Source organism: Saccopteryx bilineata, chromosome 3 (genome assembly GCF_036850765.1).
Source record: "Saccopteryx bilineata isolate mSacBil1 chromosome 3, mSacBil1_pri_phased_curated, whole genome shotgun sequence".
In the NCBI taxonomy this organism is placed as follows: domain Eukaryota; kingdom Metazoa; phylum Chordata; class Mammalia; order Chiroptera; family Emballonuridae; genus Saccopteryx; species Saccopteryx bilineata.
Window position 1 is genome coordinate 59,947,243 of NC_089492.1, and position 15,385 is coordinate 59,962,627.

The 15,385-nt window shown below is 40.2% G+C and overlaps 1 protein-coding gene across 6 annotated transcripts in view; it reads right to left on the reverse strand.

The window, feature by feature from the left end:
• Window positions 1-15,385, reverse strand: part of ASPH (aspartate beta-hydroxylase) — a 251,987-nt gene that overhangs the window by 12,701 nt on the left and 223,901 nt on the right. For all 6 annotated transcript variants that reach the window (XM_066266195.1, XM_066266193.1, XM_066266192.1 and 3 more), the window contains one exon: window positions 575-710. In XM_066266195.1, the coding sequence (XP_066122292.1) occupies window positions 575-710 (136 nt within the window). The remainder of the gene's footprint in view (window positions 1-574; window positions 711-15,385) is intronic.

Consider the following 15,385-nt stretch of genomic DNA (forward strand, 5'->3'; position numbering starts at 1 on the left):
ACTTATCCAAATGCACATGTGCTATACACACATATATTTACATCCATATACACATAGAAGTGTTCACATGTAGTTTTAAAACACAATGAATGGGGCCCTGGCCAGGCGACTCAGCCGGTAGTGCCTAGTCCTGGCACGATGAGACTGAAGGTTCAATCCCTGCTCAGGGCACATATGAGAAGCAATCAATGAGTGTATAACTAAATGGAACAACTAAGTAAAACAAGTTGATGCTTACTCTCTCTCTCTCTCTCTCTCTCTTTCTTTCTCTCTCTCTCTCTCTCTCTCTCACGGGCTCTCTCCCTCCTCCCCTCCTCAAATTAATGGGGAAAAAAACCCAATGAATGGACTTTGATTATCTAGGTTTTTGCAGGCAGTTTCCTATAGATTGGAGAATCCTGGCTCTGGGAAATGTCACCAGACTAGTGTCCACTTCCTGTAAGTGGTTAGCTGCAAAGAACAGTCGAGGAGTCGGGAGCTTGGGGAATCCTGGCTCTGGGAAATGTCACCAGACTGGTGTCCACTTCCTGTGAGTGGTTAGGTGCAGAGAACAGTCGAGGAGTCGGGAGCTCACCTTGCTGCCACAGTGTGAACTGGCTCCAGTGCCCCTTCTCCCTCAGGTTTTCGTCCTCGGGCAGGAAGAGGCCTTGGGCTTTATCCATCACTGCAAGGCCTTCATCGCGGATCAACTTCCAGTTTCTTTCTAAGGACTAGAGAGAAGATTCTGGTTTCACTGGACTGAAATGCCAGGTAGAACACCTTATAATGACTCACAGCTTTTCATTTGTCTGATTAATCAAGTAATAAAATGTTGCCCTTGGCTAGGTCAGCGGTTTTCAACCTTTTTACACCCGTGGACTTGTGAAAATAGGGAAATTGATTTTTGGGATCGCTAAGATAGAAATCACCCTGAGCATAAGCAAATTCAGCTAAGATCACTGGGTCTATAATCTTCATACAACATCCGGTTATTAATTAGCTCTTGCGGATGGGCATAAAATTTCTGGCGAACCAGCCCACCCAGATCGCTTATTTCAATATCCTCTAAGACCCTTGTCAAGGTTGTCCTAACAGACCAGAAAAAACCCCAAATATTTTTCAGAACTAAGTGCCTTTGCATCATAAAGGAACCTCAGAGAATAATCCCTTCCATAATTAGTTTTTAGGTTTGCTTTAAGGTTTATTTTATTTTATTTATTTTTGAGAAAGAGAGAGAGAGAGAGAGATAAGAAGGACCAACTCATAACTGTTCCTTGATTACTTCTCATGTGTGCCTTGAATTCTCTCTCAAGCTGAGCTAGTGGAATCCTTGCTCAAGCCAGCGAGCTTGGGCTTCAAGCCTGTGACCTTTGGATTATGTTCATGATCCTGTGCTCAAGACAGCGATCCTGAACTCAAGCTGGTAAGCCTGCACTCAAGCTGGTGACCGTGGGGTTTTGAGCCTAGGACCTCAACATCCCAGGTCAATGCTTTATTATCCACTCATCACCACTGGACTGGCTAAAGGTTTTCTTTTTAAAGACCACATATTAACAAGAGTATTGATCTTGTTATATCAGTGCACTAACTACAATAACACCATGTGATACTCGAACTTCCGAACTGGAACACAAACCATGGACTTCACTTCACCTTCAATAGAGGTCCCATATAGAGGCATCATAATGATGCCACCCAACATTGTAAATATTCACTAAATTTCAAAGACATCAGAAAAGTGCCCACCGGAGAACTGGCTGTATTATAAAATTAACAACAACACAAAGCAAACAAATGCCCAGAAAATCAATAAGGAGCCAAGAAGATAACACATCTACAGGTCTCCACAAAAGACGGGCACCCTGAGCATTGTATGAAAACCTGATGCCAACTTCAGCCAAACTGAGGGAAAAGTTTTTATATTGTAGGAAAACACTAGGTTCATTAAAATATTCTAGGGCAAGAGACAGATTGAAGATTAGATATTGATTTAATACTTCTTTTTCCCTCATTTCCTTGAGTCTATTGGTTTATTTATTTTTAAATTTCAGCTTTATTGAGGTATAATTGACACATACAATTGTAGAATATTTTTTTAAAATTATTATTTATTTATTTATTCATTTTTAGACAGGAGAGGGAGAGACAGAGAGAGAGAGAGAGAGAGAGAGAGAAGGGGGGGAGGAGCTGGAAGCATCAACTCCCATATGTGCCTTGACCAGGCAAGCCCAGGGTTTCGAACCGGCGACCTCAGCATTTCCAGGTCGACGCTTTATCCACTGCACCACCACAGGTCAGGCACAATTGTAGAATATTTAAAGTGTACATTGTAGTGATTTGATATACATTGTGAAAGGAATTCCCCCAGTGGTTAACACATCCATCACCTCACATATTTATCTTTGTGTGTGTGTTTGAAAACATTTAAGCTCCATTTTCTTAGCAAATTTTAATTATGCAATACAGTGTTATTAACTATATTCACCATGTTTTACATTAGATTTTCAGAAATAATTTATCTGATAGCTGAAAGTCTGTACCCTTTAACAACCTCTCCCTGTTTCCCCACCTCCTGGCAACCACCTTCCTATTCTATTTCTGGTAGAATACACATATAAGTGACACCATGCTGTAAGGCTAGGGGCCGCCGCCATTGTGGCCATGCAGGTGCAGGTTCCCATCAGATTCGGACAGATGGTAAAGACACAGTGGGGCCGAAAAATGGTGGGCCATGCCTTTATTCAAGATTCATACTGGCCAATGAGCAACACATATAGGGAATAACACTTCCCTTTCACTCAGAGCTCACAAAGCTACTGACACACTCTCCGATTCCACAACCAGGAGCATCTTCTCCAGTTTTTCCTAGAATCAAAGGCCCCACCAGTCTTGGCAGAGCTTGCAAAAGCTCCTCACCTCTGGTTCCCTATCTGCCAACATGGCTTCTTATTACGCAAAACTGGCTTCTTTCTCTCTTTTTCCCTGTCATCTTGGCTTCTTCCTTAGCACTCTGCATCCTCTCTGCTCTCACTGTCCAAAAACGGCTTTCTTCTTCTTCTTCTCTCCTTTTATAACTTTTCTGGCACCAAAACCTCTCCTCCAACAAAGACTAGCATAACAATGGCCCTTCTCAAGCAGGAAAGTAATTAGCAATTTCACAGATCACATACCTGGTGCTGCCCAGTGCCATCTTTCACAATAAAAGTGAGCAAACTCAAATAACACAAACTTTACAAACTCTTTTGTCCAACACATGTCGTGTTGTCTTTGTCAGGCTTATTTCACTCAGTGGAATGCCCTCTAAGTCCATCTGTGTTGTTACAAATGGTGGGATTTTCTTCTTTTACGTCATCTTTATCCATTCATCCACTGTTGAACATTCAGGTTGTTTCCATATCTTGGTTATTGTGAATAATGGTGCAATGAACATGGGGTATAGGTATCTCTTTGACATCCTATTTTCATTTCCTTTGGAAATATACCCAGAAGTGGAATTGCTAGGTCATATGGTAGTTTTATTTTTAATATTTTGAAGAACCTCCATACTGTTTCTACAGTGGCTGCACCAAACTTACTAATTTTATACTTCTCTTTCCGTGAAACCCATCCATTGATTTGCATGAAAATCTACAGCTGCTCCCCTTATCACCCTGCTTTATGTTGGTCACTTATCCATAAATGATTTCAATATTACTTCATCCCAAGTAGGTCATTCATAAGCAGCAAGTCAAAGATTTAATTTCAATAAAGGTATACTCAAAGGCCCCCACTGTGGCAAGTCTTCAGAGGGGGAGAACACGGTGCTTTTCTCAAGAACACCAAGATTATGGAAAGAATAAAAAGATGTACCTCAGATAGTCAACTCTTCTGTAAAACATGTAAATCACTAACACTGCGGGCAGCTAGTTAACTTGCTCAAGGTGCTAGATAAATCTGCTCAATCCTTGTTCAATTGTCACACAGATGAGAGGGGAGTAACCTCTCCAACATAGGAAATTACTCCCCAAGTGAGGGTATGGCACCTCACAGGCAGGCTTTTCCCCTCCTCCCTCCTGGTATTTTAGACATTTCTTTCATTTCTTTTGAAAGCAAATTTTAGAGGCATCTTTGGGAGAAGTTGATCTTTTGTTACTAAAATAGGGCGCAAAGCCCTAAGGAAAATGTTAAAGTAATTGCATTACTAAATAAAATGTTTTAAATTTTACTTAAGAAGAGCTGCTCTTGTATGTGAAATGCTGTCATCCCTGCCCCCACTCGTCTCTTCTCCATGTCTCCCAGGGAAGCTGCTGGGGTCCTTTTCCATGAGCAGTAATGATTTTAAAAAAAACATTTTTGTATCTCCTTATTACACATGGCGCACAGGAGCTGGGTGACAAACCCCTGCTCAAAGGAGCAGACCACAGAAGAGCGCCTCCCCGGCCCCAGCTTGAAACACCTGTGCTGCGAGGCCACGGACCTGTTCAATACTAACCAAGCACTGCACAGATTTCTAGGTTATTTTCAGTATAAAATAGCCACTCATCTTTTTCTCTTCTAGGTTCAACACCTTGTGATACAATTTTACAACTGGAAGGATCCATCCTGTTAATCTAGTGGAAATTTTATCACTTAGGGACAACGGAGTAACTCTTGGAGTGCCTAATGAGCTTAACATCTCAGGCTCATGGCCAGAAACGTTCTTCCGTGCCCCCTTGACTATTCCTAAGGCACCTGAGGGAGGTGTAGGGTGAGGCTCTGGTGGGCCCGGGGGACCCTGCTCCCCTCTGGAATGAGAGTGATTGATAGCTGCCGCCAGCTCCTGTGAGTGATTTAACAGGTGGTCCTCAGGGACAAAGGGCTCCCCACTGGGCACTGTGTAGCCTAAGACAGTTCACATACATAGCAGCTGCAGAAAACTGGACTGACCAGAAAAACCACACTGAGTAAACCTGAGGAAATCATGAACAACACAAAGGTAACAACAACCATGATCTTCTATGGGGTCAATGCAATCATTATTTCTACAAAAGTAATGACTGCACTAGGGGAGTGATTTTCAGCCACCTGACTATGTAGGTAGGGGCACTGGATCCTTTTTCCGTTACATTGTCAAATAAAAAAAAATGACAACAGCCAACACAACAATAGCCATCTGGTGTGAATGAATCAAAATAATACTTTTTTTTTTGTCAGATAGACAATATATATACTTTTTGCTGTGCCACAGAATTTTAGTAATTACTTTACGTGTGCTATGATATGACAAAGGTTGAAAATCGCTGCCCTAGGAAAGACATGCAAGGTCTTTTTCATGGGCACCAGGGAGAAAGCTGGGAGGGGACCTGGTAATGCTATTTTAAGCACAAAACCCCCCCACACTGTATAAAATTCACATGGTTATAGATGATTAGAGACCAAACTAATTACATGTGATGTGCATGCGTGTGTGTGTGTGTGTGTATGTGTGAAAGAGAGAAAGAGGATAAAAGTATACATTTTCTCTATAGTTAAATTATTCAGTTTTCTAAGATGGCAAAGAATTCCATTTTTTAGGAAAATCCTATTGGAACCTGAAGGCTCACATGGAGTAGGCAATCCCTACATTTTAAAACGTCTCATAGGAAATACTAACTTCTGTGACCCTAAATTCATCTATTTCATGAAACTGAAAAAGAGAAACTGATAGGGTTGGTATCCAAGTTGGTGCCCAGAACACAACAGCTTCAAATTCACATTTTTTCTCACGGCTACACAGACTTGACAAAACAGAGATTTGGGCCCTGGCCCAGTAGCTCAGCTGGTTAGAGTGTCGTCTCGATAGACCAAGGTTGCAGGTTCAATCCCCAGTCAGGGCACATACAAGAATGAACCAATGAGTTTGTAAATAAGTGAAATGACAGAACAATGTTTCGCTCTCCCTTCCTCTCTCTTTCTCTCTAAAATCAATAGATACAAGTTTAAAAAAAAAGAAACAGATTTGATTGTTTTTACAGTGCCACACTTGTAGCACTTGCCTATTGAGTTAAACCTCAGTGGTATCTGGCACTCTGGTTGTCTATGATGAATTTCCCACTCTCAGGCCCCATTAGATTCATGATAAGCTCCAGCTCTCTTTAATCGAAACCCTCCGTCCAGTTCAGGACACTTTCCTCACCTCGCCGATATTCTGCTCATCCCACTAAAGCCAAGCTAATTAATTCTTATTTAACTATTTTGCATCTTATTTTCATTTGATTAAAAAAATACACATTATTTTCTTTCTTGTGCTTACAGCTCTTTTTTTATATTTATCTACTAGGTTTTCTAATTCTCACCAGAAGCCTCCCACCATAAAAAAGAAAACCGCACATTTTTAAAAAGTTTTCAAATATTACTATAGGGTTTATAATGAAAGCAGCAGTCTCTTGCTCAACTCTTCCCCAATCCGTAGCTATTTCCTTTAGCGCGATAACAATGATGTCTTCTTTCCCCTCTTCATCATGCAACACAGTTAAATTCACTTATCTTTCATTCACCTGGGTCAATTCAGTCAGTTTTCTAATGTCATGACAATGAGGTAGCATTCACACTTGAGTTGCAATAATTATACTGCATTTCACATGCAGCTTTTTTTTTTTATTCTGTCTTCTTTTCTTTGGTTTAATTTTCTAAGGCACTTATCACTGTTTCTTCTTTATAGCACCGAAGGAATTCTAGAAAATCTCGATACTATTCTCCCTTTGCCAAAAACATCCCATAAGCTATTATTACTTTTCTTCGTTTCTCTCTTTTTCTCAGAGAACCCTCCAATAGCAATCTGCCTTGCTTTTATCTGAACGGGCTGCTGTTTGGGCTTGCTGGACAACTGCCCTTGGCCTCTGCCTGGTGTCGGGCTCCCTAGTTATTGAATTCTAGTTGTTCCTGAGAAAGAACGCACCACGGATAAAATTGAATTTCTGAGGCTATTCATACACTTGATTGAAGGCCTGGCCATGTACAGAATTCTGGGTGGTGAGTAATTTCGTTTTAGAATTTTTGAAAGCACTGCTCTATTGCATTATAACTTTCAGTGTTGCTTTTGGAAAATCTTATACCTTCGGAGACCTTTTATTTTGGTCTTTAGAAGTTTTTTCAAAGTCAGTAGAGTGTAGTATTTAGGAATGTAAAATCTGGAGCCCAACGGCCTGGATTTGAAATCTGACTCTGTTACTTACTAGCTGTGTGATATTGGGCAAGTTAATTAACCACTCTCTGCCTTAGGCTACTCACTTACGAAAGGGTAAGATGCTACTACTTCCCTTGAGAGTCTCTGAAAAGATTAAATGTGCTGAAAGTATGTGTGCTCTCTATAAGTATAGCTGTAATGGTAACGACAAAGATTTTAAGATCTTTTTATTTCTGGTTTCCTGAAATTTCATGGCAATGTGTCTTAGTGTAAATGTTGGAAACTCAGCCATCCCTTCAATATGCAAATTCACATTTTTAAATTCTAGACCAGCTAATATTATTTCTATAATCATTTCTCATCCACCCCCCCCCCCATCTTTCTGGAACTCCTTTTGTTTGTATGTTGGACATAGTTGAGTCTATAATTTTCTTAACTTTTTTTTTATTGACAGACAGACAGAGGAAGGGAGAGCGATGAGAAGAATCGATTCATAGTTGAATAATTTTGTTCATTGATTGCTTCTCATACAGACCTTGAGTTCTCTCTCAAGCTGAGTCAGGGACTCCTTGCTTAAGCCAGTGACCTTGGAATCATGTTAATGGTCCTTTGCTCCAGCCAGATGAGACCACGTTCAAACTGGTGATCTCGAGGTTTTGAACCTGAGACCTCAGCATCCCAGGTTGACACTCTATCCACTGCGCCACCACCAGTCAGGCAATTTTCCATCTTTGTATTCTTGTTTATCCTTCTGAGAGAGTTCCTTGACTTAGCTTCCAATACTGCTACTTAATTTTTATTTTAACAAGTCACATTTAAAAATCTTTGAGAGCCCTGCCTGGGTCCCTCGGTCCTCATTTCTTTTTTTGTATAGTATCTTTTTTTTTTTCAGGGATACACTATCTTCTCTTAGAAATATTATTTGCATTTTGTTCCCTCCATTTTCTGTTTCTCCCTGAGCTACAGCCTTATTTTTGTTTTGTTCATTATCTTCTTTCACATGGAAGCGTCTCTCCAATGTTTGATGATCCTTGGCAGTTAGAGCTATGAAACTGGGATAGGGTGAAAGGCAGGGCCCCCGCCTGACGGGCCTCACTGCTGGGAGCATCACCAAACCGGTTCTTTCATTGGGCACCCTAAACCGTCCGAAAATCCTCACTTAACATTGTCCATGGCTCTTGGAAACAGTGACTTTAAACAAAACGATGTATAAGGAAACCAATTTAACTGTAGGCTAATTGACATAAACAAGAGTTAAGTTCTGTAAGGCCAGTGGCCGTCACTGTGGCCATGCAGGTTCACACTGGATTTAGGCAGATGGTAAAAGAACTGTGAAGCCAGAAGGGGGTGGGTCATTCCCTTTATTAAAGTCTTGTAAGGGTGGACAAGCAAACAGGCAGGGAAGGCTGTTTCCCTTCTTCTCTCCAGACTCACCCAGACCCCCAGACCCCCAGAAGCACAACAGCACTCCCCAGCAAAACTGGCAGGGCGGAAATACCCCTTCTCTGGCAAATAATAGCAAACAATCCCCCTCCCCAGGGTGGCAGGCAGTCCACAGCCTCACACAGGCTACACACACATGGCACTGCCCTGTGCCAATGCTCCAATTAGGCAAAATACAAGCGAGCAAACTTAATATAAACTGCTCACAAAAATTAAGGGATATTTCAAAATGAATATGAAGCAATAACAAAAAGAGGCATTTGATTTTTTTTATTAAACAAAAAGATCAGAAAAACAAACAAGTCAAAGAAAGTTGTTTGATTATGCAAATGAGATGCAAAACCAACTTTTATTTCATGGGTGAAAATGCATTTGACAAAAGGCTGGAAGTACTGGAGTATCTGCATATTCTCTGATCCCAATTTTTGTGAGCAGGTATATGAAACATATTGGTTTGTCCAACAAGTTTCTAAGGCATATTTCTGGTCACAAAAATACCATCAACTTCTAAATAAAGACCTAAAACATTCACATTAAATACTGAGATAAAAATGATTTTTTAAAGAGATAAAATCAGCTTACTTAAATCTTAGCCAAAACATGCTAATACTTTACACTATGATTATAAGACAGGGGTAGCAGTATACTCTGCCTTAGGAAGCATACAGTGTGTGTGTGTGGGGGGGCGTGGCAGGTCCCCCAAGTGCCAAACTGAAGTTAGAAAGAACAAAGATTACAGCGAGTCTAATGCCCTCACAACAAACTATCTTTGCAATAATTTTAATAAAATCCTTAGATTAGGAGCAATCTCTTGCTATTCCTGATGTATGATTGCCTATTTTTCAAGTTATAAAGAAAAACATCTGACATTTCTTATTGTGGAAATAACAAAGGCCAACCAAATGAAAGAGCAAAGGCTATTTACTTGCAGCTTGCTAGAGTGAGCACCACCGCTTGTGTTTTGGCGGAGAAGTGGAAAAGCTTCCCAGAGAAAGCTTCCAGAGTGCCCTGATTGGAGGCTGTCGGCAGGGGCCGCTGTGAGCGGCTGACCAGGTGTAGGCGTCCCATGTGGACTGGAGCGCACAGGCCTTTCTCTGGTTGCTCCTAAGTTGGAAGCAGGAACAGTTAGAAAAGCTGTCAGTTACTAATCAAGTCCCGGCCAATTTGGGCTGACTGCACACAAGTTATTGTTTATCTTCCCAGACTGTCACCAGAGAGCCACACAAGGACTTCTGCATGTCTCATTCACAACAAGCTGGCTTCCTGGGTATTTATTGTAGATGAGGGGTAGGATTCCCAGGCTGTGCAGTACAGGTCGTGGGTCAAGGTCCTATTTTTAGTCTGGTCTGGCCATTGTCTGTGTGTCTCTTCCTTCTCTCTTTCATTGTCCTTTTTGAAGGATAACACCTAGCACTGGCCAAGACAAGAATGTGGAGAACTGAGTTTTGCTCTTTCTCAGCAGTAGGAGAAAACATAGTCCAGGGTGCCAGGAGACACAGCCAGCCTGAGCTTCTAGGACTCAGAGAGCAAAGGAGACCCGCCTTACTCAGATCATAGCCCAGAAGAGCAGGGGCACCGGCCAGCATTCTTAGTCAAAGGAGGTAAAAGGGGAGACCAGGGCTCCCTGCACGGTTCTACCTACTGTGAATAGTGTGCTGAGCTATGTCCTGAGGGAGTGACAGTTCTGAGCTAAAATCCCCAAAGTCCCTCAAGGGACTGAAAGTCTGATGAGTAAACTTTCTGTGTACATATAATCACTTGATAAACAGAAAAGCAAGTTATGATGTGCCTGTGCATACATATAGTCAAGAAATCAACCTGTGTGCATGTACAGTAAGCCATAGATCATGACCTATTCAATAAAAAATTTGGAACTGCACATGTACTACCATTCCTCATGTACAGTTTGCAGTTATTCTAAAATATCAAACACTGTACTCTGACTTCCCAAAGGGAGCCACGGAGTCAATATTTAGGCTTTTTTTCACATTCACAAATACTGAAAACTCAACAATTTTACTTTGAGAAAGAAAACATGCTTTTAGTTTGAAATAATTCAAAGAATATAAAATATTTTAGCCCTGGCTGGTTTGCTCAGTGGATAAAGCGTCAGACCAGCATATGGACATCCTGGATTTGATCCCTAGTCAGGGCACACATGAGAAACAACCATTTGTGTAAAGCCAGTAGCCACGGCCACCATCACAGCCACCTGGCCCATGCAGGTTCGCATTTGATTCAGACAGACGGTAATGAAACAACGAAGCCAAGAACTGGTGGGCCATCATCTTTATCCTAGCTTGTACCCGGTGGGCAAGAAATACACACAGTGTGAAAACACTTCTCTTTCCAGTCAGGCCTCCCAAAGCCACTGACTTATCCAAGTTTCCTAGAATCAAATTCTTCTGCCTCCCCAGCCTTATTCACCTCTGTTCCCCATCTCCTTCTCCCTGCACGAACTCTGCACAAACTGGCTTCTCCTTCAGCACTCTGCCATCTTGGCTGCATGTCATTTCCTCCATGTGGCCTTTCTTTGCTCTCCTCTGCCCCATTTTATAGTGGAGAAATGAAAACCTTTAATCCAATATACAAACAAGGAAGTCTCTGATACAAAGTGAAAGGCTTAGTCTTAAAACTAAGCCTTAGGCTATAGCCACCCAGCCTGCTTACAGCCTGTCCCCCACACCCAATGCAAACTATAAGCAATCAAACATATATATCATATTTACAAACTTATTTGACCAACAATTTGCTTCTCTTTTTCTCCTCTCCCTCTCCCCCTTTTCTCTCTCTTCTTCTCTCACAGCCAGTGGCTCAGTTGGTTTGAGCTTTGGCCCAGATGCTGAGGATAGTTTGGTTGGCCCAAGCACATCAGCCTCAGGCACTGAGTTTAGCTCAGTTGATTTGAGCATTGGTAAAACAGGGGTTGCCAGGTGGATCCCAGTTGGGGTGCCTGCAGAGTCTCTCAATTTTCCCTCCTCTCACTTAGGAAAAAAACAACTATCCTTTTGTTATTGCCATAATCGGCATCATATGTAGTCTTGTCCTATAACCTCGGCAGTGTTGACTCTTTTTAAAGGTTCACATTTAAACACACACAGGAACACCCATGATGTTGTGTTTTTGTTGTATTTTGTTTTGTTTTTGAGCCTTACCAAAAGCTTGAAGGAGGGCAAAAACAGGTAATTATTCTGTATTGAGAGATAAAGAAACTGAGGCTTCCATGACTTGCCCAAGGTATTAGAACTGAGAAAAAAAAAACTAATCTGTTTCTAATTGTAGACCCCCCTTTTAAGAAGTTCACCTTTAAATCATAAAGCATCAGATTCCGAGTTCCCTCAACTCCCCTTGTCACTTTGTTGTCATTTTCAGTGACAGTTTCATTGGAATCCAAAAAACTAAAAGTCTGATTTAAAAAGATAGGATTAAACTATTATGCTAATCTTAAGGAGCTGCTTCCAGCACTTCCTCATACTTAATACCATTCTATAAAATTGATAATCCTCTTATCTTACCGCGTAATTCCAGTGTAAACCGGACATGTTGGCTTCTTTCTCAATCCATTTCATTTCAAAAGAAGTTCAGTGGAAACATTCAAATATTTAATCACACAGCTAGAAATGTTGAACTACTAATGTTATTACTGTATGTCTTCTTTTCTTTGTCCAGGTGACATTATTCATACACAATGGATTTCTTAATTAATAAAAGCCACCGTCTGAAGGAAAATGACAGAGAGCGTACTGTTCTAATCAATCATTCTTAAGCACTGTGTCACACCATTGGCAAAATATCACCAGGCACTTCTCCAACTGTAATAAAATTATAATATGAGGAAAGGAAAACTTATCTGCGATGCGATTTGTTTATATCAGAGCAGCTGCTCTGAAACATTTGAAGGATGCAAGAGTTTTCTTTTCCCCCAGTGATGAATAGGGGAAAGAGTTGGGTAGCAAGAAAAACAAAAACAAAAGGATGTTAAACAATGGCTTTTAGTTGCTTTTGGCTGTTATGTTTTCAGTGTTACTATAGTGCTTTCTATGCATGCATGTTCACATCTAAATTCACCTCGGAATATGGTGGATTAAAAATAATCTCAAAAATGGAAGAGCACAGTTCTCAAGGGATGTTGGCTTTTCTCTCACTAGAAGACATTTCTCTTCTCTTTTCTATTTATATCCTAGCCAAATCTTTAATCCATTTTTGTTTCGATTTGTGTTAAATGCTCCTAAGGCATTAGGGTTTTGTTATCTGTGATGTGGGCAACAACCTACTCAGTTTTATTATTTTTTTAATTGACTGATTTTAGAGAGAGAGGAGGGAGAAAGAGAGTGAGTGAGAAAGAGAAAAGAGCATTCACTTATTGTTCTATGTGCACTCCCTGGTCACTTCCTATCTATGCCCTGACCCACACACAACCTTGGTGTATTGGGATGATGCTCTAACCGACTGCGTAAACCAGCCAGGACCCAAACTACTCAGTTTTAATGATGCCTAAAAGATAAAAATTCAACGAGAATATTTTTTTCTAATTTTTTTTTGTTGAGTTGCACAATCTCTTAACACCCCCAGTGCACAGAGCTCTCAAATTGCAAACTACACAATAAAAGGGAACAATGACAACTCAACAAAGGGAAAAACACAGATGATGAATTTTACTGAACATTGTCTCATGCCTTCAAGAAAATTGTACTGTACATCTCCTTGGAACACACAATGAGGAGAATTTAAGTGAAAATGTACCATGTATGGTATTTAATTATCACATAAACGCCAGAATCTGGGTCATATCCTAAAAGAATTTGGCCAGACACAAAGGTTACCAGATTTAGAAAGTTTCCACTTTAAGATGTTAATGCCTTGGTGGTGATCCGTGATTCATAGTATTCAAATCTGTAATTTGAAAATGGAAGAAAATATTCATGTGCAAGTGTTTGTCAACTAAATGGTCATGGGCTCTGGGTATCTCACATAGCATCTCTCTCATCTCAGTTATTACTGACAAGTGGTTGATCACCTTAAAACGACTTTTTAAAAAGTCATAACCAGACCAGTATTAACATTCCAGCAAATAAAGGTAGTTAGCAAAGTAAAGCTAACTTTATAAGCACAAAGCACTGAGTTCTGAACACAAGATGTCACCCACACTGAGATTTCCATGCTGCTGAGGACCCTGTGACTAACATCCATGTCTTGCTTTTTTTCTTAAATGAAGCATAACTTAATGCAGGCAGAGCTGAAATCAAGAAACCCAGGGAAATAGAATTTTGAAGAAGGGGAAGGACATGAGACACAAGGGCAGACGTTAGTAATTCGAGGGCAGGCAGAGTGAGATACCAGTGAGGACACGGACTTTGAGGACACAGAGACTTTAGTTTGAATCCCAGTCCTGTCACCATTAAATATGGGACCTTAGGCAAATTTCTTAATTTCACTAATCCTTAGTTTACTAATGTATAAGTGGGCACAATAACACCTATCTGGCAGAGTTGTAAAGATTAGAAGTATTATACACAAAAGTGCTCAGCACACTGACTGCAAATAGGAGACATTTAATATGAAATTACTGTTTTATTATTTCAATACTATATAATATTTAAAAATTGGCTTTCCATGATATATTTTAGAAACTAGAAAATATTTTACTATTAAAAAAAGGTAATAATTAAAATGACAAATCATTGTAACAATAATGTTCATTGAGCACTTCTTACTTACTTATTAAATGAATAACCATGGAACAAGTACAATTTCCACAGGTGCTTTGCTGATAATAAAGTTGAAACACAAAGCAGTGTTGCTCAATGTGACACAGCTAATAAGGAACGGACCACAGAATTGAAGCCAGCTACTGTGGGTATGGAGCCTATGCTCCACTACACTGCCGTGCTGAGGATTAGAATGCCATCACCCTCCAGAAAGCTGTTTATTCTTAACATACTTGAACAACAGCGTATCTACTCCTCGATATATCAGTTTTCCATTTTTAATAGAATTATTGAGATATCATTCACGCGATATAAAATTTACTCAAATAACTTTTATAATTCAGTGGTTTTTAGTACATTCAGAGTTGTGCAACCATCAACACTATCTAATTTTACAACATTTCATCACAACAAAAAGTAACCCCTTATACATCAGCAGTTACTCTATCTGCTCAGTCCCTGGCAGTCACCAATCTACTCCTGTCTCTATGAATCTGCCTCATCTGGACAGTTCATAACTCTACGTAGCATGTAGCCTTTCAGGTATGGCTTCCTTTACTGAGTATGCTTGCAAGGTTCATCCATGTTGTACCATGTATCAGTACTTCATGCTTTTTTATTGCCATGTGTAGCTATACCACATTTTATTCATTTATTCATCATCATTTAGATAGGCATCTGGGTTCTTTCCACTTTTTTTGCTTTTATGAATAATGTTACTATAAACATTCCTGGACACATTTTTGTATGAATGTGTCCTAGAAGTAGAATTGCTGGGCCTATGTTTAACTGCCAAACTGTTTCCCAGAGTGGCTGCACAACTTTCTCACACTCCGACCAAAAATGGCTGAAGCTAACAATCACACCATATCTTGACAACTCTTCGTAACGTTCATCTTTTTTGGTATAGCTCTCCTAGTGGGTGCTACGTGGTATCGCACTGTGGTTTTGATTTGCATTTCCTTAATGGTGAATGATATTGAGCATCTTTTTATGCATTTCTTGGCCATTCATATATTTTCTTTGAATAAATGACTATATAAATCCTTTTCCCATTTTTAAATTGGGTTATTTGTTTTAACATAATTGAGTTATCAGAGTTCTTCATATATTTGGGATCAAGTCTCCTGTC